This window comes from Cyphellophora attinorum (genome assembly GCF_001299255.1).
Source record: "Cyphellophora attinorum strain CBS 131958 chromosome Unknown Contig14, whole genome shotgun sequence".
In the NCBI taxonomy this organism is placed as follows: domain Eukaryota; kingdom Fungi; phylum Ascomycota; class Eurotiomycetes; order Chaetothyriales; family Cyphellophoraceae; genus Cyphellophora; species Cyphellophora attinorum.
Genome location: NW_017253242.1, coordinates 515874 through 538753, shown reverse-complemented (window position 1 = coordinate 538753; position 22880 = coordinate 515874). Strand labels below are relative to the sequence as shown.

Genomic DNA, 22880 nt, shown 5'->3' with positions numbered 1-22880 from the left:
AAGAGGTATAAGTACTTAGTTGTCCTGCCCTTGACTTCGTCGTCTTCTCTCCCCTCAACCACAGACGAATTGCCATTTGATGAGTTTGCTCCTCATGCCATGGTAGTAATTGCTGCTGCTCGGTGGGACGAACAAACTCGTAGTATGGCCGACTTCTTCTCCGCAATCGTGTTCAAGAATGGGTCACACAGCCAGGAACCATCCCTGCGATGCGACGTTCCCTTTGCTAGCACAACAACTGCCATCGGCCGATCAGCATGGGGAACGACGGGACCACTGTATGTATGCACGATGCCGAAAGACCAGTCAAGTCGACTGCCATTCGTCAATCCATCTCATCAAGCTCATTCCCTACTTCCCCCTGCCCATGCTCCTTGCTCAGCAATGCCATCTCCTTCTCTTTCTGCAAACTCCCCTCCCCCTCCCCAACCAGAATCCCCACACAACACTCCCCCAACATCCCCTCCCAGTTTACCCACGGATGCACCTCCATGAATAGCGCCTCTCCCTCTCGGCCCGCCGCCCTCAACAACTCCGCTTTCCCACCTGGATGGAAATTCAGGTACGGCGTAACATTATACACTCGACCCTTGTAGCTCGTCCACGCATCCTTGCCTTTGCGACCCGTCTGCTGCTTCAGGAGAGAAGGTGGGATCTTCATGAGGGCACCACTGGGAGACAAGCGCTGAAAGTCGTGGCCGAGAAGGGTAGTTTGCGCGTTACGGGATTTAGTCAGGGTGGCCCAGTCGAGCGGGGAGTAGCCAGGCGCCAGGGTGATTTGCCGGGACTTTTTGGTATTTTGGGTGGTGGGGATGGGGAGAGTGGAGGAGGCGGGCTGCATGTGAGTATTGCTCAGGACCTTAGTAGCGGGCACGCGCAGGCTGGCAGCAGCGAGGGTCGAGGTGGAGGCGCATGGTAGGAGGTTTGAGGCGTGGTGGTGAGGAATTGCGAATTGCGGAGACTGGCGGTCGTTTCGACGTGGTTGGGCGCGGAGGCGGGAGCATTGTCATGCTGTTGGTGTTGGTTGCTGGTTTTTGACGTGGCAGTGATGGAGGCGCAACCGCAGGTGTGTCTCCTGCAGTGGTAGAGGTGCTGATCGAAGGAACAGGTGCCTCATCGGGCGCGACAATTGACGGAGGGGCAGGCACGTTGCCATGGCTACTCTGCCGAGTCGTCGCTGCTGATGTCAAGTGATCTGTGACAGCGCCATTTGAGACTATTTCTCCATTCTGCTGTTCCTTCTTCTCCAATGATGTTGAGGCACCTCGTTCTTGGGGCTCGCCATTGGCATGTCGTGTGAGGAAAGTGTAGATGAGGCAGGTGGCGATCAGGGTACCGGCGCCTGCAGCGATCCAGCCCATGACAGTGTGAACGGCAAGTGACCCCCGGGAAGTGACTGTAAAGTCGTCATGGTGTCGACTGCTAGCACGACATTGCAGACACTCGAGTTGTGGCGAGGACGGATCTGGTAGAACACTGACTGAAGTCAGACCTACAGTGCCAAAGTGGCCGCCCGGAGATAGATCGTCGGATCTCCGGACGATCTTCGGAGTCTTCCTGACCTCTCCGACAACCTACTGACGATGACGGCAATATCATTTTCACATCAAATCAAAAACCTGGGACCCGCTCACAGGCCACCGCTCTGGGCCATCAGCTCAATCACATGCAACTTGGGCGATGGATAGGAGCGAGAGATCATTTGGTCTTCATGCGAGTGCGTGCAGAGCTCTTTCACCAACCGCAATGTTCGGTACCTACTTTACTGAGGAAAATGGCGAGCCACGCGCTAGGATCCAGTGGGCGCCCATCGAGAGCAACTCTTCTCACTGCCACAGGCATGCCACGAAGCACCTGACGCAAGCAGACAGGTCAAGTATCTAAGGAGAATCTCTTGTATCCATTCTAAGTCGTCTGTTATCCATCCTTCTGCCATACTAGCATGTATTTGTCTTCAGGTGAAGTACACTACGCGGGAATCGCCAGCCGAAGTACTCGTTATCTGTTCAGATGCATCCAGTACGATTATTTGAGTACCTGTAAAAGGTAGGTTGCCAGCTGGAACTCAGGTACAGTTTCAGCCAGCGCAATGCCCCAACAGGACACTGTGTCATGCAACCGGCAAATGCAGAGAACTCAAATCGCACACTTCAAGAGACAGGCAAGAAGAGCGATATCTCGTATGTTTGAATATTGTCGATCAAAATCACTTACATTCAGCCACCTCACCTTTTGAACTCCAGGCGGTAATCATTCCCTGCGGTGCAACCATCAAGGCCTTGACACAAAGGTCTCCGCGACAAGTCACAACAGTCCCCCGACGAGATACATACCCAGGTACCCACGTCGACATGCCAGCACAGGAGCCTCGAGGATTTGTATGGCCTCATCCGTGCAGCGCCGCAGCCAAAGCATGGCCCACGCTGCAGCTGACACCGATCACACCGACCATCCTCAACAGCCTGTCCGAACACAGACGCGACTGCCCAATCTGCACAATCGAATTCGCACCCGACAACTTCGTGACCATCTTTTCATGCTGCAGTACAGCCGCACATGTCACGTGCCTTTCTGCCTACCTAAACACACCTCCACACGATCGCCTAAATGCGGGACGTGAAGAATGCATATGGTGCCGTACCAAAATCACAGTCGGACGCAGATTGAACCGAGTCGTCGACCCAGGTCCGTGCCGAGCCTGGACAGAACAACAGAATTTCGAAGTTCCCAAGGATTTGCAGTCGAAGACCTGGCCGCTGGTCATCGACGTCAGCCCTCGCGTCATCGACCCTCGTCCCAGAGCAGTTCATCGCGCGCCGCCAGCCCCCAACATACAACGAGAAAGCGACGATAACCCTCCAAGGCTCACGTACTTCCCGTCAAACACTACGTCTGTGCCAGACAATGCCGCGCGGCCCAATTTCTTCATCTGGCCTCAAGCCTACTACACACGCAGCGAAATCGACGGTATCACGTCACGGTCAATAGCTGCGCCCGTACCAGACGATGCTGCGCGGCCCAGGGTACTTTTCCCCCCGCCTCAAAATCACGCCCCTCGCGAAGAACCAGACGGCATGGTCGCAGAGCACGAAGCAGAAATGGCAGCCGCCGCGCGCGCAGCAGACTATCCACACGCGGCGCTGATCGAGGAGTACCTACTCCAACAGCCAGAGCAGCGCGACTTGTTCATCCAAGATGGCATGATACCTCCCAACCCAGACCCAGGCCAACCGGAGAACGACGTGTCTGAACGGCTCGCGCCAGCGTTGAACGGAGGGCCGGTTCAGGAGCCCAACAATCAGGAAGCCTTTCCCTTTCACCGGCAATTCGAACGTCCTGCACGACCTGACTGGTTCGAACGACTCGACTGGCATGGACGTGAACGCGAACGTCAGCAAGCCAGCACGTGGGACTTCAGTATCCTGCCAGATGGTTACTTCGACTTGCCAGGACTGGGAGCCCGGACAGACGATGACTTGGACTCTCTAGCCGCGGAGGTGGGCTCACCAGGGGGGCCAGTACAGCCACAGCAGCCATACCTTCAGGCCCTTCTTGCTGGATCCGTACAAGAGGTCTCAGACCGGTATGCGGAGCTGCTTGATGGGATGAGCGCTGCCTAGGCAATTGAGACGTCTAGGTGACAAAATTTGTTGTGTCTACAAGTCCTCCGGTAATCGATTTATGTAACAGATCGTTGGCCATTTGAGCACCGTCTCAGTCACGAGACGTGATTACTGCTATGTAAAACTAGCTAGCTACCTGTCCTCAATGCTCGTAGCCCTGATGAAGGACGGCTGTGATCTCGTGCGTCCAAAACCTGACACATACACACTCTTCTGCGATTTAGTCCCGAAACTCCATGCTTTGTCCGTGCCTGCAATAGATCGATTCAAATTTCCCACTTGCAATTGACCGTGACCATTTTCCGGTAGCCCATAAACACTAGTAAAGAGTCCTCACGACTGCTCTGATTTATCCTGCTCGACGCTCGAAACCGACACTGTCGGGCCAACCAATGTCGGCGCGACGCGTCGTTTCTTAGATCGAGCGCCGTCCTCCTTTTCTGATTCGCTTGCATTTGCAGTCACCGAGTCACGCTTGCCGAGCACACTTCCCGACACAGATGATGTTGCACTATGCAGACCACCATGTGCACTGGCGGGTGTCTGTGGAGGAGTGTTCATCGGTGGTATGGTCAATGGTGGTGCAGTATTCATAGCCGTCGCTAACGGCACGTGGCCAAGCGTCGGAGTAGGATTGTTGGTTATTGACTGCGCGCCAGTCTGTATCGATGCCATTGTGGCAATGGACGACTGAGAGTTCGACCGAGTGGGACTACCAGGTCGTATCGAAAAGGTAGGCGCAGGTGATGGGTGTGATGGTGGCTGGAGAATAGGAGATGCCTTGGTTAGAGATGGCGAAGCTGTTGCTGTAGGTGTCGGTATCCGGGTTGTATCAGCTGAGGAGGTAGGTAACGCAATCGAAGTTGAGACGACCGGATGATGATGTGTAGGTACTTGGCCTGTATATATCTGGCCAAGTTCGCCAGGGGAGAACGATAACGTGGAGCAGAAGCCGTCCGAGGACGACATAATTAATGTCAAGCCATCGTTGGACCTGGTGAGAGTTAGCAACGTTCTGGCATTGAATGTGAGACGCTTACCATGACAGATCCGAAAACGTAGCGAAGTGAAGATTACTCACGACCGCCAAAGGTATCGTTTGTTGTGTGTCATAGACGAATACTGCATCCTGTGTGGCAACAGCGTATACCATGCGGTATGGTAGCGCAAACACTGGAGTGGGAGCGACAAGATCAGCATCGGGAGGCTTTGGTGATGATGTTGGTCGACTCGTGTCTCCCAGTGAGGAGTTGGTGTGCATCAGAGGTGGAGGATCCATTGAGGCGTGTGGCACGATAGGATCTGGTAATAGAGGTATTTCTTCGCCGGCTGATGCTGTGTCGATGGTAATGTAGTTGGTGGGCCTAGCACTTTGGCGTAGGTTGTAAAAAATAGGAGAGCATTTGACTGCTATTGATGGCTTCTTGTGTCCTGGTAAGTGGGCTACAGGCGGCTTGTTGAAGCCAGCCCGAGTGTAGATGTAGACGGTGTTCTGGACTTCGTCTATTGTCTTTGTTGGCTCTGTAGGGATGGGATGAGAGACTTTGTACTGGCCAGCAGGAGTGAACAAAAGACTCCCATCCGGTGTGAACGTCAATCGTCGGAAGAAAGAAGTGAGAGTCTCGTTGTGGTAGATGTTGGTATTGCGTACTGCGAGGCCCATCGCAGCATTCAAGCTTGGTGAGGAGATTTCTGGTCTGACAGCAGGCAGTGGCAGCGAAGGAGCCGGAGATGCCGAGCGACGGAAGGAAGGTGACGACCCAAACGACGATCGACGACTCTGTGTCATAGCTGCTGGAGGGTCCATGGGCAAGGGTGTAGTCAGGGGCGTGCCAGGATTGCTAGGCGCGGGCGACGCGATTGGAGCGTTGGTGGCACTGGCACTGGACACTCGATGGTGATGATCGGGCGCTGGACTGTTGGAGGATATTCGACGGCCAGGCAAGTCCATCTTGTTGAACTTGCCGAACGTCTGAAGGGTGCACGTGCCATCCTTAAGCTTGAGAGCATAGATGTGGACTGAGCGGTCGGAGGATTGGGTAGCCACGAATTCGTTAAGCGGATCCCACGCCACGCCCTGAATGTAGTGGTTATGCTCTGCGATCTGTCGTATCAAAGCACCTGCTAGAGTCAGCACAGAGATATGACTGCCACCAGGTGGGACGGACCTGTTTGCCCATTGTATATGCGTGTTGTATTGTCCATGCCTCCTGTGATGAAGTACATGCCATCGGGCGACCAAGCGAGGTCATAGATTTCGGCGCCGGTGCTTGTCCGGATCATGTGCTTGACTCGCCATGACTCCTTGTCTTCCGAATGGTCTTCTCCCATAGCAGCAGTAGGTGCATCGGCGGGAACCCATAGCAGGATATTCCCATCGTCGCCAGCGGATGCAAGCGTTTCACCTGGAAGGTTAGTGGAAGTACCTGTAGAGATTACGATGGAGCGAACCTTTGGGACAGAAGCGGACGACATTCACTGAAGCAGTATGTCTCGTGAGGGTCGATAGGTATGTTACTTTACGCTCGTCCCCTACCGATTCGATGCTCCAGAGCTGTGGACATTTAGCAAGCGTCGAAGGACGGATTGTGGGGTACTCGCTCTGATGTTGTTGTCTAAACCGGCAGTAGCTACTCTGCCCTTGCCATTGGGATCATAGTGAACCGAGTATATGGCCTGATTCTCGTTGTGCCAGGTGACGAGGAGGGGTGTAGCCTTCATGTTTGCTTGCTCCGTGCGGCCATCGGCCGCTATAGAATCTTCAACAAACGAACTTCGGGAGGCTTTTGTGTGCCGCTGGCTGTAAAGACTGAGTCCTGATCAAGCCAGTAAGGTGTGGGAGAGCAATGAAGAGATGTTGAAGGAGGAAGCAACGGGAAAGATGTGCAGACTTGCTACGGTTAACCTGCAGGTGCGACTGCAGTAGTTGGAGTGCAACTGCTGGACTAGACGACACGCGGGTTGAGTGGGACCTTCCCTGGGCGCGTCAGCCAATTAGGAAAGTGCACTTAGAAAGCCCCTCGGAAAGTGCCATCCACAACACACCATCCATTGATCATGGTCATCTACCTAGGTACACACACGGAAGACCTCGTAGGAAACAAATGGTTCGATCTGCATGTCATGAGGTGTCAAATGATGAATTGCGGTTATTGATCCTCATGTACCACCCAGCCGCTAGGTTCGAGGTACAGTGCCTGGTATCGATTCTGTGTAGTCGCGCTGGGCCTTTATGCTCCTGCAGCTTCTCGCCTGGCTACCAGCCACCCTGATCGCTATCACGATACCTTAGAAAGGCAGCATGTCCAAAGCACTCGCCAACAGGATCCCAGTCCCTAACATCGGCGCCACAATTCTCCCAGTATGCCACTTCACCCAATCATCCAGCCGCCTTTCCAGCTCCTGATCCCTCGGATTTCCAAAGTCCTCCTTACCCTTCTCTAACGACTGCCCCATCGCCTTGATCTCATCGTTGATGGGGAAGACCAGATAGACCTCCCATGGCCCGGTAGGTATCATGACTGCCACCGTAGCGACGTAGTGCTTCCATCTAGGATCCCCGTTGGTGAAAGCGATGGCGATTGCAGCAACGAGACAGGCTGGTATGATGCGTGAGGAGGGCTGCAGGTAGGTGAAGCCGAGCTGGATGATGTGGTTGAATTGGCGGATCTTAGAGGATGTGGTGGGTGCGAGTCGGACAAGGGGGATGCACCAGATGGTGAGAGACAAGGCGATGCCGGAGAGGATGGCAAGGGAGAATGTTGCTAGGAAATGGAGGATGTTGGTGAGGAGGAGCGCGACAGGTGCGGGTGACATATTGTTCGAGCAGCAAGATTCTATAGAGAATGTGGTTCAATGTCTGGTTACCTGATGTAATGGAATTGAGGAAATGATGGAGGAACGCTGCTGATGTTGGGACAGGCTCTAGTCACAACGGGAGCAGTCGAATCTCTTATGAGCCAGGGCTAGTAAGTGGCAGCTGCCTAGCTGTTGCCCTGACTATTGTCGATCAATCGGTGCAGGTAGCATTGCTTCCGAGTCGGCAGCGGATTCTCACATGCCCCGTGATATGGTTCGGGTGATGGCGTCACAGTGCGAATCTGTATTCAAGGTTTCTTGGCCAGAAATCCTCTTCGAGGTAGTACTGTAGCAGACTGGTAGCGTGGCCCATGCCGAAGTGGAATGGCAAGTTGAGGGCGATGTCCTGAGTAGGCGGCATAGATCCTCTACCTCACTGGCATGGTCATCAACGTAGCTCGGCGGTCTCTAAAATTAAACGTTACGTTTTGTCTTGTGAAAATTGTGGTATAGTACAATAGATTCATTTATCATAGATAAGCAGATACCGGATATCTTTACTGTGATATAGCAGAAGCTTGTGCTAACATGTGTTTTGAGTCTGCACCAGTCTGTGTTGATAGCAGACCGCTAGCCATACAACATGCTTGAGAGAAGAGAGATCTCCGTCCTCGTCAGTCCATCGCTTGCTCATGTGCTCGGAAGAGAGTAACATGGCACCCTTCACCACTCCAGCCTTGAGGATCTGTCGCGTCGCGCGGCGATGCGCTCCGCGATCCTTCTTCGTTGGAGTGCCCGTAACGCCAACCGCACCGAAAGCACATAGTAGCCTCCTTGACGTACTTTTGGTCGAATTATGTTGACCACCCATCGTTGATGTCTGATGACATGCCTGCTTCGCACCACGGGAAGCATTGCCAGTTCAGACCAGTAACGAAAATGCTGAGCATCGCTCCCATACCGCTCTTCTAGAAACTCTGAGCCGACACTTGAGCAGGCTGTGGAAAGAATTAGTGGTCGTAGACCTGAATGGCGCATTGTTTGACTTACCGGACTGTTGAGCATATTCTGTCGAGCGTTTCTACCCTTTTTGATGTGACTCTTCAAAGCATTCGAATCGAGCGGCTTCAAGAGCTCGAAACTGCACAAAAGATTGCTTGACACCGACATGACAGCACCCCAGTTATCGAACTCGCCGCAGTACTGTGACGTGTAAGCCTCGCACTCAAAAGCAGGATGAAGTCAGTGGGTACTCACGTTAGGCGCTGAAAATACCGTCACCAGTAACCGATCGTTGAAGAACTCATAGCCGTCTTCTACACCATGTGTGCTCGGCACACCAGATCGAAGTCGTGGCGTGAGAGGAAGTCGATGATCACCTTCTTGCCAAAGCAATAACTCACGCCACGCTCGTTGGATTCCCAATCTTGATCCATGTCGGCCGGATCGCTCCACAACAAGTCATTCAGAAGACCATAGTCTGGGACGTCCGTTGGTCGAGCAATTTGTCTGATGTCGTCCATATGTGTTAGGCTCGGCGAGAGACCGCCATGAACGCAGAAGATCTTCTCTGCCACGATGGCCGCAATCGGTAGGCAATTGAAGGTGTCGATGAACGTCTTCCATACTTTGATATTGCATCTTCGCTTGCATTCGTCGTAAAACCCGTACACACGCGTGACATTGGCGCACTCGTGATTGCCTCGCAGAATGAAGAAGTTCTCCGGGTACTTGAGCTTGTAGCAGAATAGCAGGAGAATGGTCTCGAGCGATTGCTTGCCGCGATCGACATAGTCTCCGAGGAACAGGAAATTCGACGCTGGAGGGAAGCCGCACATCTCAAACAATCGTATCAGATCGTTGTACTGGCCATGGATGTCGCCCACGATCTTGACCGGCGCACTGAGCTCGATTAGCGCAGGCTGCGACAGGAGAACCTCGCGAACAGCCGTGCAGATAGCAGTGATCTCGGCATTCTTGAGGCAGACTGCTTTGGTGACCTTGGTGCTGTATCCCGCGTCGAGCAGCCGCGAGATCATGTCGTCCAGATCTAGATCGTTCACGTCTCCCAACGCCATGGCGCTGCTAGGCGATACACCTGGAATGCCTTCGGCCAATTTTGCGCGGATCGAGGCTTTGGTATCCGGAGAGCGCGGATTTATCTGGTTCTCTCGTTTGACCAGAATCGATTCGCCAGCTTTCTGCGTGGCTGAGTGGTGGTGAGTCTGATGGGGTTCCTGATCGGACACCGCACCTACTTCACCAGTGCGCTGCGCCCGGTCTAGGGACTTGTGACCTTTGCCCATCGACTTGGACTGTGTCGGAGACGGAGGTCTGACGGGGGTACCAGTGCCTGGAGACGGAGCTTCGTCATCTTCGTCGTCGATCGTCGTCGGCGACTGAGCTGTCGCAGAACGTCGAACAGATGCGGATGACTTCAGAGAGCTCGTTTCGCTCTTGTCTGCGCCGTCAATGCCGGACAGCGCTGACCCACTTGCTCTCGGGCTGTCGGTCTTATCATCGGTAGAGGACGACCGCATCTTTGACCGGATCGACGAGCGAATCGAACGTGATGTGCTCTCTTTCGTGTCAGACTTGCTGAAGGAGGGGTATTGCTGGAGGCCATCAGGAACGAGGTTCGAGGAGGATCCAGACTTTGTGGGAGTGCGAGTGCCCGAGTCACCGCCTTTCGACTGATTTGCACCCATCGCTGCTGCGCGAAGGATCTACGTCCGATGCGCGGGTCAGGGTGGTCGAAAGAGGGCGGAGGAATAAAGCCTTAGGGGATTCGTGTTGACGGATTTCCTCTGACCGCAGGTCAGATGTCGAGTCTCGAGCAGGTAGTATCTTCGACTTCGAGGACGATATCGGCGCCGATGAGAATAAGTGTATGTTTGCTTTTGGGAGCGCGATTTGCTGGAGGCTCGTCAGCGATTAAATCCGAAACAAAGCGGCTTTCTGGAGTTTGGGCTTCGTCATCGCAGCTCCGCCGAGCGGGATCAAAACTTTCACTTACAGGCCGACAACGCTCTCAATGTTCTAGTTGAGCAAGTTCAGAAGGCGCGCAGGACAAAGAAAACGAATGCGCTATGTTCCTGGCTACGAATCGCCGGCTGATTGTAGCAATGACGATGGAGTTAAACGGGAACTCTCAAGTGAAGATCGCTCACGCCAGGCAGGCACATGCCTTGGCAAGGCTCCGAAACTCTTTGGCTTCTGCAACCGAGCGCCTTTGTTGCCTACAATTTTACGTGCTCAATGCGACCGGTCATGTTCCGACGCACTCGCTAGCAACCATCGCATGGCTTCATGTCGCTCCTAGCCTCCTCGGCTCTTTTGAAGTGAAGACATCATGTCTTCATGGTAGCATGCGACTTGCCGACATCCGTATTTCCAGTGCTTGGGCTGCCCCGCCCCGCCCCTCTGACATTCACGGATCTCGACGGCAACAACTCCCCATAGTCGACTAATCAACTGAGAACATCAGACTGAGTGGCAAACGCTTCAGTAGCATAGTTCGAGGGCCACGGCCTGATGGGCCATCTCGTGATCGACCTCAGGGTCACTTGCACAACACATTTGGCGAAGCCAGATGTTTGAGCGCGACTTTGGCCAGGACCGCCGGACAATTCTTCCGTCCCGGGGTGCTCATTCGTGTCAGCGCGACGTCGAGGCCTCGAGGTCGTCAGGGACTTGTCGTACTAATCCCGAGTTCAAGTCTTGGATCGCGTTGGCAAGCTTTGTCCTGGAAAGACCTTGTCCTCCAGTTCAATCCTGCGAAAATGATCTCCGCCAACTGTGACGAGGCCTATATATCGCTGCGACATATCTGCTCGTGCTGGCTTTGCACCTTCCTTAGCGTTCGCCGCTTCCGCGAGCACTCGAGCCTCTTCCTTGGCTGATGGCTTGCGGTACTCAAACGTATTTGACAAGATAATATTCGCTTCCTGATCCGTAGCCTTGAAAGTCCCTGTGCAGTGGTTAGTGCCTAGATCTCGTTGTCTTCCGGCGACTGACCGACAAGCAAACGCCCATCCTCAATAGTTACGTGGAGCGTCTTGCCCAAGATCGATTCGAGAAAGGCCGTAGAGTCTTCGTTGACCATCTCTGCAAAAGATGAGAGACGTTGCAGCCCCTGTGTGAACTGTGGAAGGACAGCCTCAGTGGGAGTGCCAGCCGAGGGGTGGAAGTCGAATTTAGGCGTAACTCAGCAAAGCTTAGCCCATACCCGCGCCTGATATAATTTCAAGTTACACCCCAACCTCAATCTTGTCATTGTTCTGATATCTGTTCACCCAAGGCCCGTGTCTCTCGGGTCTGCCGTCGACCCTACGGCTGTCTCTCGCTGTTCTCGGAAGCAGGGGATCACGACGAGCCCCTCTCTGACGCGTCATGAAGGTCACGGTCAGAGTACAGTAAGTCAAATATCACTATGTATTCACCACTTCTCCTATCTATGAGCCGGCATACTGTTTGATCCGCCTCCCATATCACGGACCTGGGCTACGTGAGCGACAATGTTGCATAGTGATAGGTTGGTCGCCCCTTCGGTCGGCAGAGTCCATGTGTGTTGACGCCCCCAGAGATGGACTACAAGAGGTCTCTGCTTGCCGTTGCTGGTTCGTGGGACGAAGGCCTGGGGCGCACAGGCACGCTGGAGTCACTGCACATTCAGGATGTTCTCAGGTTCGAGTGCTTTTTGGACGATTCGGCGCCATAGGCTAGTCATCGCCAGCGACAGTGAATGACAAACGCGGGGCACGGCAGTGAAGTATCGGTGTCGACCACATCATAGCTCTTGTCCTGCAAGTATACTACTGACCACAATTTTCATTTCTCTATCTCCCCACCTACCACTGATTGACCTTATTGCACTGTCCTTTTTGTCTTGGACTGTTGCGGTAAGCAATGCTGGAGTTCTTAGGGATCGCTGTACTCGCCTGAGGGGGATACAAGCTCTCCGCCATCGTGACCACCAACTTGAGGCTGGTCTTGGTCTCGGTCTCAAGAGATATCTCAAGACAAGATCGTGTCTCGATCCTTCGGTCAAGGGCTTTGACCTCTTCTCGATCGATGATGGCGCCAACAAAACCACCTCGACATGAGTGGTCCGAGCAGGATCGTATCCTGCTCGCACTGAGCTACAGATTTTACCAAAACGAAAAGTCTGCCATGTACAAGATCTGGAACCAAATCAACCATGCGGTTCTTATTCGCGAAGGCTTTGCGAACGGTGCTATTGCGAACACCGCACTCAACAGCCAATTCGCAGAGATGAAGCGCACCCAGGCAACAGTCTACAGACAGGTGTTCGACCAGCCAGTTGATGTCGTTCGCCGTCAATTTCGGGTTCATAAGGACCTGTTGGAGGACACCGCACAAAAGCTGAATATCTCGCTGGTCCTACGAGTACATCCACCGGCACCATCGACCGCGCAGCCAACCAATAATGCTCCACCACCAACTGTAGCTGGAGGTCCATTTCGTCGAGAGGATTGGAGTCCTTCAACAGTACGCTCGGATCACATTACAACCCAAAACAGCGATCTCGATTCGAGTCACGAGAGTCCTGTTGCCAGTCGACCGAATCTACAGTCATTCATCTTTTCGGCCGACGGCTGGCAGCCCGCTGCACCTGCTGTCAATCACACACCAGTCTCCGATACCAGACAAACAGAAAACCACGTCAGCGAAGCTCAACCTACTACCAGACCATCATATGTTCCCCGTTCAGTCTTCAAGGGAGTGTTTGTTCCACCGCCTCCGTCTACTGCACCTGCCACTCCTGTGGTCTACCTCCCCGATACACTAGCCAACGTACGGAAGTCGCCAGTTCTACGAACTCCGTTCGACAGCGAAGGCGTCCTCGGAAAATGGCATCCCGTACTTCTCTTTCGCGCATTCGATCCTGAGCATGGCCTGACTGCACGACGCTTCCTGGACGAACGCAGCATTCCTATGCCACCAACAGTTCTCTCTTCAGCATTCAAGGACGAAGTCACTCCACACCTGCGTGGCGACACAACTTACCAGAGTCCTTTTCTGAGTCTGACCCAGAGCGCAAATCGTGCCTTAGATCTCATCGAGGAATCGGTTCATCAGAAGTCAGTACGCAAGTATAGCTCGGACGCACAGAAGTGGCTGGCGGTCTTCCTCTATAACGACATCGACGACGAAGCGCGTCAGCAGTTTGATGGACAAGGTCTTCATCGCAACAAGATGAGGCCCAGACTGGTTCCGACCATATGCAATGATCATGGTCTGGACAATCTGCCAAATGGTTACCGAGGATTTGGCGAGTTTCTGGTTTGGGGCAAGTTGGACAGTCAACCTCTTCTGATACTTGATACAACCCTGGCCCTAGCGCTAATCGATGTTCTCAAGAACATGACAATGCTCTGTCCGGAAGCAGCTGAGGATCTGCTGCCGTTCGTGAAGGATGTCGTTCCCGAATGGCGAGATACTCTAGTGCGCGCGTTAGTGACAAGTCAGAAGATACCAGGGGCAGATCGGCCTGACAGTGCCACTTGGCAGACTTTCGCGGATATGTTCTACGCCGAGGAAGATCAAGACGCTGCTAGATCGAGGCGCGCCACTTCGCTCTTCTCGCACTTTACAGTTGAGCACGCCAATGATGGTGAGAATGTCGTGATCGTCGAGGAGGACGAGCACGACGTCGAATCGAAACTACCGCGTACAACTGTGCCGAGAGTCACCAATGAAGCTGATCTTGGCGAGGATGTTGAAATGTATGACGAGGGTGCTCAAGGCATCGAAAACGAAGCTCATAACAGCGACTCTGAGGACGATTGGCAGACTGTGAGCACGATCGGTCACACATCTGTTGATGAACACGGTAGCACTCCCGACGACTCAGTGACAATGCTGCAGGGCATCAGAGACGCCGCGGGATCGCCAACTCCTGTTGGTCAAGTCCAACCTCTGAGAGTAAGTCGGAGTCCGGAGCAGACTAACGCGATCACCATTGGGGATGAGCCCTTGAAGAAGCCTGTCGTCATAGACCTTCGAGATGATTTCGAGGAACCGATCAACTTACCAGTCGCTGCCCGTAATGCACCGGTCGAAGTGATCGAGGACGACATCGAGATGGCAGAGGCCGACTCCGAGCCCGACTGGGAAATCATCGGCTCAGCTCACCGCCCGCTCTCTCACCGCAGTGGCTCGTTTGCTCGGAACCCGACGCAGGAGACGCCAACGCCGGCATCCCGCTTTCCAAGAAAGCATGGTCACATGCTCGATTGACTTTCCACGTTGCACGTCTTCATGATACGTCAGATCCCACATTTAGAGAAGTCACCAATCACTAACATTGATTCAGAGGCGTGTTGAGCCTGCACACGACACGACGATGGATGAATGGACGAGCCTTGAGCATGGCTTGCTGGAGGCCGCTCAAAAGCTTTGAGGACCTGGGTGGGTAAGCACAGGAGAAAGAGCTGTCAACATACGAGCTGACTCTACTTGGTACAAGTCCAATACAGAGCTCTCCGGGAGGTAGGAGCGATGCAGGCATCTCGTCTCCTGCTTCTGAAGTTGCTGTAGCATGAGATACTCAGGATTGGTTAGCTCACATAGACTGATTGGAGCTCGGACAATCAAGACAGCTCATGCTCCGCGATGATTGCAGCCAAATGACAGCGCATCAAGATCTCCCCAGACCGATTGTCACCCTACATGTAGATATATTACATCTTCCGTTCCCCCCTAGGTAGCTAGACAGCACGACCGAGCTGTAGACTACGCGATGGGACAGGGTAACGAGCACGTGTCTCCCAAAGTATGAGTGAAGAGGACCTGGAGCGCATCAGTCTACCTATCGAAACAGCTATCTAGCAAGGAAAGCCGCAAGCCCTCACACCCCTACATATTTATATGCTCACATCAACATCAATCGCAAATTTCGCTTGCTAATAAGAACAACAGTTGAAATCACAAGATCGTCCATCTATTGGACATGAGTCTCAAAATCCACGCTCTCTTGCCTGAATCGCTTGCTCAAAGGCGAGAATCACGTCATCTACTCCAAGTCCCACCATCCACCTTTGGTGTGGCTGCCGATTCACCAAGCATTATACTGCCCTTTTCGCCAGGACTCTCTGGTCCACTTCGGTAGCTCGCCGCCAGGCTCCCTCCAGACTCATCTTCGGTGTCGTTTCGGTCATCGGCGTGCCCGACGCAGGCGACTCGCCTGGACTAAACAACACCTGACTAGGGAGCCTGTCCATCGTCGGACGATTATGCTCATCTGCTTTGGAGACACGAAGCAGCGGCGGAGGCCCATCGATGTATGTGATAGAGTCGAGCCGCTCGCCTCGATAGAGGACGGGTTCGTCGAAGGCGTCAACTTCCTCGATCGGGAGATTGTCTTCGTCATCTCCTTCGTCCTCGTCTTGCTCTGCTAGCATGTTGTGGTTGTGGGAGTCCTCTGCTTCGTCTTCATCCTCTTCCACAATCACTGATTTCCGCTTGCCGGGCGTGTTTGGCTCTTCCGGAATGGCTAGACTGCCGCCGATTGAGCCTGCAACAGCTCCGGAATTGGCTGCTTTCTTATTGCGGCCAAAGAGGCGGCTCGTGCTGTGATCGCTGCCTTCCCGATTGCGGCCAAAGAACGCTGGACTGCCGGGCGACGGGCCTGATGGCTGAGTGAACAGGCCAGCGGTGAGGTGTGGGCCTTTGAAGGCAGACTTTTTGCGCTTAGCAAACATGACGCCTCCGGTGTGGGATCCAATCATAGCCTCGTTAAATTTGGATATAGGTGCGTGGGTATTGTTGGCCGCAAAGGAGTCTTCGTTCACTGAGCTGCGGATTAGGCGGCCACTGGAAGTGAAAGTCGGACCGGCTGGGAGGACTTTCAGGCTGGAGTGCGGGCTGCGGCCGCCATGTAGGCCCATACTGCTTGCACGGCTCCCGCCTGGTGAGTGGATAGTCCCCGATTCGCTGGACTGGCTCGACGCCTTGCTGTGATTGGTGTGTCGGGGCATGGAGCGGACCGAGGACACTGAAGACGACGTCGATTTCCGGCCTCGTAGACCGGCATTCGAGGAAAAGCGGCGGCTACCTCGAGGTGTGACTGGTGATGGTGAGATGGACGCACGGCCACGATAGCCAGCTGAACCATTGGAACCTGTCTTCTGGTGATGGTAGGGCTGAGGGCCATTCGAGGCGACTGGCGTGAGTGTATTGCCATAGCTGCTATTACGTGTAAGTAAGGTGGACTGACCCGTGTGAGACCTGTCCATGTCTGGTCGTTGCCTGGGGGATAATGGAACATGGAGCGAAAGCTGAGGTTGAGACTTGCTCTTCTCTTTCCCAAGGCCAAACTTAGACGAGCTTGGCGATTTCTGTGAGTCTTGAGAGCCTATAGGACTCTTTGCCCTTTTCGTGGATTCAACGAACCAACTCTTCAATGCGTGCATTGAATTGAGAAATTGATTGTTGCGTCGAGCTTTGCCAGCGCGTGTCTGTCGCTTAGCTACACCGTTACCCGGACCCACGAGATCAGAATTGGAAACCACCAGCTGCAGATTAGAGCTTCGTCGTTTCCACTCCCGAGAAGTGCCTTTTGGTGGCAATGGAGGTCGTACGCCACGTGAGTTGCTTCTGGACCGTACACTGTCCTTGTCAACAGGCTTTGGCGGGTTCAGGATGGGCGAATTGACAGGGCTGCCCTCCGGAAGCTGAGGGAGATCGGTCACCATGATTTGGGGAGTTGAGCGCCTGTTCCTTCTTCCACGACTACCACTGCGTGCCCGATCGTGATGAGGAGCTGATCCAGAGCCTGGCCGACTCTCCTCTTCCACCTCTGGCAATGTAGTCTGAAGTGTGCTAAGACGGCCAGAAGCACCACTCAGCCGCCGGAGTAACTTCTTCTCAGCATCTCGTTCCTTCCTTTTGCGGTCCCTTTTGGCTTCTTTGCGGTGCTCTTTCTCGTACAGCAGTGTCCACCAGCCAGATAGAGCGTCGCATCTCTGGCTCAGCACACTCTCGATGACTTTGTCGATGTCGACGCCGGCCATTCGCATCCGCTCCAGCACATTTTTTTCTAGCTCAGTCGAGAACGGTGCTGGCTGCGTGAGCTTCAAAATCACTTGCTGGGCGGGAGCATGGTCGGCCAGAAATGGATCTGCCAGAACATCGGACAAGGCTGGTCGAGGGAAGGGCCTCTTCGAGAGCATCTTCTTCAGTAGATTCACTGCGGTTTGAGGGAAAGTATCAGGGAACACGGGGTCATCATTGAGGATTTTGCCCTTCGTAACAGCGTCGTCATCGTCATCAAATCTGCCGGTTTTGGTCAGCCTGAACCCGACATTCGGGAAGTCGCGAGAGGTAGTGGAAGGGGAGATGGGCTTGAGGCCAGACAATCGTCATCTCGCCGCCAGGAGAGCTTCAAAGACGGCAGCGCCTCGCCCGAGGACCATAAGATGATCTTCAGAACAGTTCAGAACCAGCGTCTCTTACGCTGCATCGAGATTGCCTCCTGATCGGCGGATGGTTCAGGCTCACGACAAGCGGATATACTCACGGGAGCTCGCCTCGAAGTAGGGCGTACAGAATGATGCCCAGTGACCAGACATCAACCTTCTCCGCAGCGTATTTCTCTCCCTTCAGCATTTCAGGAGCGCTGTAGCAGACAGTGCCGCAGAAGGTCTGCAGATAATTTGCCTTCCCTTCATATTCGCGGGTGAAACCGAAGTCACACAACTTGACATTGTCATTCTTATCCAGTAGGACGTTTTCCAATTTCAGATCTCGGTGCACACATTGTTTTGAGTGTAGATAGCAAACTGCGCCAACCAATTGTGTGAATATTTTCTGTACAGTCTCGACCGGGAGGGCGCCCTTCCTGCACAGATAGTTGTACAACTCATCTCCTGGGCAGTATTCCAGGACAAGATAGACGCTCAGCTCGGTCACGATGACCTCGTAGAGTTTCGCAATGTGTGGATGGTCGAATTGACGGTGGTGATGTATCTCGCGGGCAAGATTGTGATCCTCCTTGCTTGACTGTTTGAGGACAACCTTTGACCCGTTAGACAAATCATGGCGGGCGAGGTAAACCTTTCCGAAGGCTCCCTTGCCGATGAATCTGCCAACGGTATAATTGCCCACGTGCTTGAGTTCTTTGCTATTGAACTGATCTAGGAGCTGATTGTACGAGTTGACGAGCTTTGCCTTGTGCTGTTGTTGCTCGGCTTTCGTCTTCTGATTTTGCATCACTCCTCCTGATCAGCGACTCGGCGGGAATCTTCGGCGCGTCAGATGGAGACTGCGGGAGCGTCGGACTGTGTTCAGACATCGCAGTGCCAGGTGCAACTTGGCGCAAAGCGATACAGAGGGTCGACCGAGGGAAATGCGACCGGTGGCGAGCGAGGGACAACGTTATCGTGTATAACTAGTGGAAGTACTGTTTATGCGATGCGAAGTAGTAGGATCGGTAGACTGCTCGAGCCTGCGGATGACTCGAAGTCTGGCGAATCCGGGGTGCAGGGATCGCCTTGCCTGCCAACGTGCATCAACCGCACTTTCTCTCATCTGTCTGATATATATTCCGTGGTGCATTGGCTTTTGACCCGTGCTGCCATGGAAGTGTACTATGTTTCGCCAAATGATGGGGTGGTCAGATTTACGTGTTTTCGGTGTCATGACAAAACGCTGCGACCTGAAGCTACAAGAAACTATTACAGCAGCACTGAGAATGAGCGCCGACGCACAGTGTACGCGTTGAGTGCGCTAGATGCCTTACTGGCCGTGCCACAGGACTACGTGCTCAGCTGGGGTGAGTCGATGTCATGAAAGGCGCGAAATGCTTTCTCGGCACAAGAGAAGAGGTAATGCGACAGAGGACCTGACTCGTAGGCACGAGTCGGACATGCACATTCGAAGGTTCCAAGCAACGTATCATGGTTCTCAACGGGAAAGCTACGGCCAAGCTGCGTGCCGTCCGGAGAGCTTTGGCACGGGGCAGAAGTCTAATGCGACTACTCATGCCTTCCACACTCGTTCTCTGTATCAGAGCGAATCATCAGCTCTTCACAGCGAGGTCACAAGGCCCAGTTTTGGCTCAAAGATGTGCAAATATGTTCACGACATCAAGCTATACCAAGATCCCAGCACGACTTCGAAACTCTGCGACGATCGGACGTTGATAGCTCTGGATTCCATATTCCTAGCTGGCATAGACCTACCACCATGCATGTGAGTTGAGCTCGTTGACGAAGTCCAGAACGACCGCTTGAGCCAGAGTTCTGGAGGCAGGACAGTGACGGTGGTGAAATGTCGCAGCCTCACATCGTACTTTCAATCGACAGTACCTTGAGGTCCTGGAAGCCGCCTACTGAGGTCCTGTCCAGCCAGCATGGTCGCACTGAGTTATCAGTGATGGCATGAAGCACGCCATATTCTACACTTTTGGGCTACCATCTGCGCGAAGAAATCGATGGCCCCGGGAATAGTGTGGCGATTAAGGGACGCTCTCCCATGTCGCGCTCGTTTACGCCGATCGGTGCCTCTATGTTCCTTGGCATATATGAGAGAGTCGAGACTCTCGGGAATACGATACTGAACCTTATTGACACCATGGAAGCCATTGTGTCTCACTACTGCCGGGAAGATGCAGGATGGCACCTGACGAGAACTCAGAATCAATGCATGATGGTACTGTCTACTGGAACTAACACCGCTATGAGATCAACACTTGTTCCTACCGCCGGATCATCGCCGACAGCGCCAGCATCTTGGAAGTTGTCTCGGTCGGAAATGTTCTTCAGGCTCCAAAACCCATTGAAGCTAAGGCCGGTCGGATGAGGACTCCGACATAGGGCCGAGGGGGCTACTGCAATCTTGGCAGATATGTGGATGCCCTCGGCGCCTTAGGACTTGGCTCGTTTCAGCCATTATCCCTGCTCGCTACCCAAAGACGGGGTACGCATGGCTGTTGGATCACCATCCTGGCAAAACGCCCTCTTCGTGACGGCCTTATGCGGCACTTCTACCGTGCAGATCTTGCACGGAGGGCTCTTTTGGACTTCTGGTGGGGCCACCTAAATCAGCTCCTGACTCGTTGCATGCACGGTCCTGCGAAGACATTTGCTTCGCCCAAGATTGCAACTGTCCTCGCTATCCTCACTATCCTTTAGTAGGTGGTAAGTCAGCCTCGGCTTGAGTCGTCTATGCTTCGATACGATGCACAGGACATTGTCAATCCGGGGAAGTCGCAGCAACGGATTATCTGCATACATCATGCATGGGCCTAAAGTCCTTCCGGCATGGATCAACCATCAAGGATCAGGCACGATCAACAAGGTAAGTCCTGCAGTATGCTCTACGTTGCTGACATGCCTGGCAAGCCCACTCGAGCGCCGCGGTGACCTTCTAGCTCCTGCTCTCCTCAAGAGTCAAACCATCGCGTGTGGAGTGCACACACTTGCGCAGCTCTGTATGCCCGATGCCTTGCCCTCCCTGTATCCTAACTAAAAGCGCAGGTCCAGTGGTCTAGTCATTGCAGATCCAAATCTTCTCCAAACCTTCTCATGAATCGGGATGTTCAATGTTCACTAGGCCAATGTAATTCTCCGCCTGTGCGACACATCTAGCGCATCTTTTCTGCTGGTCAAATACATCAGGGTGCGCTCGAGGTCAGTCTGTGTTGAGATGACAGGGAGATGACAGCAAGAGACCATCAATGCTGACAGACTGTTGACGTATCCGACGATGTTGCTTGCCCATATTGTTGGTCGTCGATTTGCGATTCTGTGCAGCTTTCTGACCCTGCTAGTCACTTCTGCCCATGGCCGGGTTCTAGCAGATGGTCTGGCACTCCTCGCGTCCTTTCCTGCTTGCGCGGTAAGGACATCAGCACCATGGCACCACATGTACTAACAGGCAACAGAATCAATGCTTCCTGCAGATCATTCCGACGACAGGTTGCAATACCACCGATTTTGACTGCCTCTGTGCCCACCCCACATTTGGTGATGAGTCCATCGCCTGCTTCACAGGCGAGTGCAGCGTGAAAGACACGTTGAGAGCCACCAATGCCTCCACAGTCCTCTGCGAATGGCCGATTCGCGACCAGAGCGACACACCTAAGATCACCATCATCGTCCTTACTAGTCTTGCACTGCTATGTGTTCTCATACGAGTTGTCGCGCGCAACCCGTTCAGAGGCGAGCTATTTGGTTGGGACGACGGCCTTATCGTCATGTCGATGCTGCTGTTGCTGCCTATGTTGCCAACACAGCTCCTGCTTGTTGACAACGGTATCGGGACGGACGTGTGGACTGTATCGCTCAATCGCATAACACAGTTCTTGAAGCTCTTCTACCTTGGCGAGATCTGGTACATGTTTGGTGTGAGCATGGTGAAGCTTTCCATCTTGGTGAGTGTCATTGCTACCTATGCATTACTCTGGTCACTCAGACGGCTGACCTTATTAGTTCTTCTATCTTCGAGTCTTCCCCCGGACTCGGTTCACAGTGGTTGTGAAGACCACTATGTGGATCATTGGAGGGTACAGCTTCGCATTCCTGATGGTCATCCTATTCCAATGCTGGCCGTTATCATTTATCTGGACAAGATGGGATGGGGAGCACGAAGGCAAATGCGTACCCATGTCGCTACTTTGGGTTCATGCGGGGCTCAATGTCGCTGGAGATCTTTGGGTGCTGTTCCTACCGTTGCCAAAGCTGTTCAAGCTGCAAATGAACTACTCCTGGAGAAAGAAAGCCCGAGTAGTGGCTATGTTCTCGACGGGCGTGTTCGTCACTTTCACCAGCATCATGCGGATGCGTACTCTCAGCATCATGAGTTATACTCGTCCGAACTTCACCTGGGACTGGTCAGACTGTATGTTATGGTCTGGAATTGAAGCGAACACTGGGATTATCTGCGCGTGCATGCCCGCAGTGCGCGCCTTTTTCATACAGAAGCTTCCAGATTGGCTGCAGAGTACTCAAGGGACCAATGCAGGCACTTATGGCCACAACAGTGCAATGCGAGCTGGCGCTCCTTCCAGGGCAGGTCAACCTGCAACATCAACCACGGCCGGCACCGGAAGCAAGAGAGAAGACTTTGTGCAGTTGACTCAGTTTCAAAGCAATGGGACTGGGAGTGAAGAGAACTTGACCCCCGTTGAACCAACAGCAGTTCCAGGGATACGCGCGAAGCATGAGGTCAGAATCTGGGGCGGTCAACGGTCGAGGAAGCGGCAGTCGTGGCCGACGCCTCCAGAAAGGTGAGATGTGGTGTAGGCGGTCGATTGCGATGTAAAAATGGATGCGTGGATGCGTTCCAACAGCCAGCGCTGTCTATCAATGTATAGTGGTCGTTGAATATAAGAGCAATAGAGAACGCCTCGAGGCATCAGACTCCCAGAAAATTACGTTTACCGCGCGCTAGATGGTCAATTGTAGCCCCCGGTATTCTTCCCGAGAATACGCC

At 53.5% G+C, this 22880-nt stretch overlaps 9 protein-coding genes across 9 annotated transcripts; 3 read left to right on the top strand and 6 right to left on the bottom strand.

The window, feature by feature from the left end:
• Positions 1-325: 325 nt before the first annotated feature.
• Positions 326-1361, bottom strand: AB675_3456 (Cytochrome b5 4; the record flags this gene model as incomplete). The annotated part of the gene is made up of 2 exons (XM_018143507.1): positions 326-961; positions 1062-1361. The coding sequence occupies 2 exons, from the start codon at positions 1359-1361 to the stop codon at positions 326-328; spliced, it is 936 nt and encodes a 311-aa protein (XP_017999647.1).
• A 990-nt stretch (positions 1362-2351) lies between these two features.
• On the top strand, positions 2352-3620 carry AB675_3455 (uncharacterized protein; the record flags this gene model as incomplete). The annotated part of the gene is made up of 1 exon (XM_018143506.1): positions 2352-3620. The coding sequence occupies one exon, from the start codon at positions 2352-2354 to the stop codon at positions 3618-3620; it is 1269 nt and encodes a 422-aa protein (XP_017999528.1).
• A 336-nt stretch (positions 3621-3956) lies between these two features.
• AB675_3454 (putative WD repeat-containing protein) lies at positions 3957-6344 on the bottom strand (the record flags this gene model as incomplete). The annotated part of the gene is made up of 5 exons (XM_018143505.1): positions 3957-4617; positions 4664-5744; positions 5792-6028; positions 6075-6177; positions 6258-6344. 5 exons carry the CDS (start codon positions 6342-6344, stop codon positions 3957-3959), a joined length of 2169 nt encoding a protein of 722 aa, XP_017999736.1.
• Positions 6345-6911: 567 nt separating this feature from the next.
• AB675_3453 (uncharacterized protein) lies at positions 6912-7439 on the bottom strand (the record flags this gene model as incomplete). The annotated part of the gene is made up of 1 exon (XM_018143504.1): positions 6912-7439. One exon carries the CDS (start codon positions 7437-7439, stop codon positions 6912-6914), a length of 528 nt encoding a protein of 175 aa, XP_017999615.1.
• A 950-nt stretch (positions 7440-8389) lies between these two features.
• AB675_3452 (Serine/threonine-protein phosphatase PP-Z) lies at positions 8390-10129 on the bottom strand (the record flags this gene model as incomplete). The annotated part of the gene is made up of 3 exons (XM_018143503.1): positions 8390-8419; positions 8472-8624; positions 8762-10129. 3 exons carry the CDS (start codon positions 10127-10129, stop codon positions 8390-8392), a joined length of 1551 nt encoding a protein of 516 aa, XP_017999810.1.
• A 1005-nt stretch (positions 10130-11134) lies between these two features.
• AB675_3451 (uncharacterized protein) lies at positions 11135-11526 on the bottom strand (the record flags this gene model as incomplete). The annotated part of the gene is made up of 2 exons (XM_018143502.1): positions 11135-11391; positions 11439-11526. 2 exons carry the CDS (start codon positions 11524-11526, stop codon positions 11135-11137), a joined length of 345 nt encoding a protein of 114 aa, XP_017999698.1.
• A 971-nt stretch (positions 11527-12497) lies between these two features.
• AB675_3450 (uncharacterized protein) lies at positions 12498-14684 on the top strand (the record flags this gene model as incomplete). Its single annotated transcript, XM_018143501.1, has 1 exon — positions 12498-14684. One exon carries the CDS (start codon positions 12498-12500, stop codon positions 14682-14684), a length of 2187 nt encoding a protein of 728 aa, XP_017999565.1.
• Positions 14685-15511: 827 nt separating this feature from the next.
• Positions 15512-18656, bottom strand: AB675_3449 (putative serine/threonine-protein kinase; the record flags this gene model as incomplete). Its single annotated transcript, XM_018143499.1, has 2 exons — positions 15512-17720; positions 17965-18656. 2 exons carry the CDS (start codon positions 18654-18656, stop codon positions 15512-15514), a joined length of 2901 nt encoding a protein of 966 aa, XP_017999545.1.
• Positions 18657-20681: 2025 nt separating this feature from the next.
• AB675_3448 (uncharacterized protein) lies at positions 20682-22678 on the top strand (the record flags this gene model as incomplete). Its single annotated transcript, XM_018143498.1, has 3 exons — positions 20682-20744; positions 21331-21819; positions 21878-22678. 3 exons carry the CDS (start codon positions 20682-20684, stop codon positions 22676-22678), a joined length of 1353 nt encoding a protein of 450 aa, XP_017999499.1.
• Between the last annotated feature and the right edge of the window lie 202 nt (positions 22679-22880).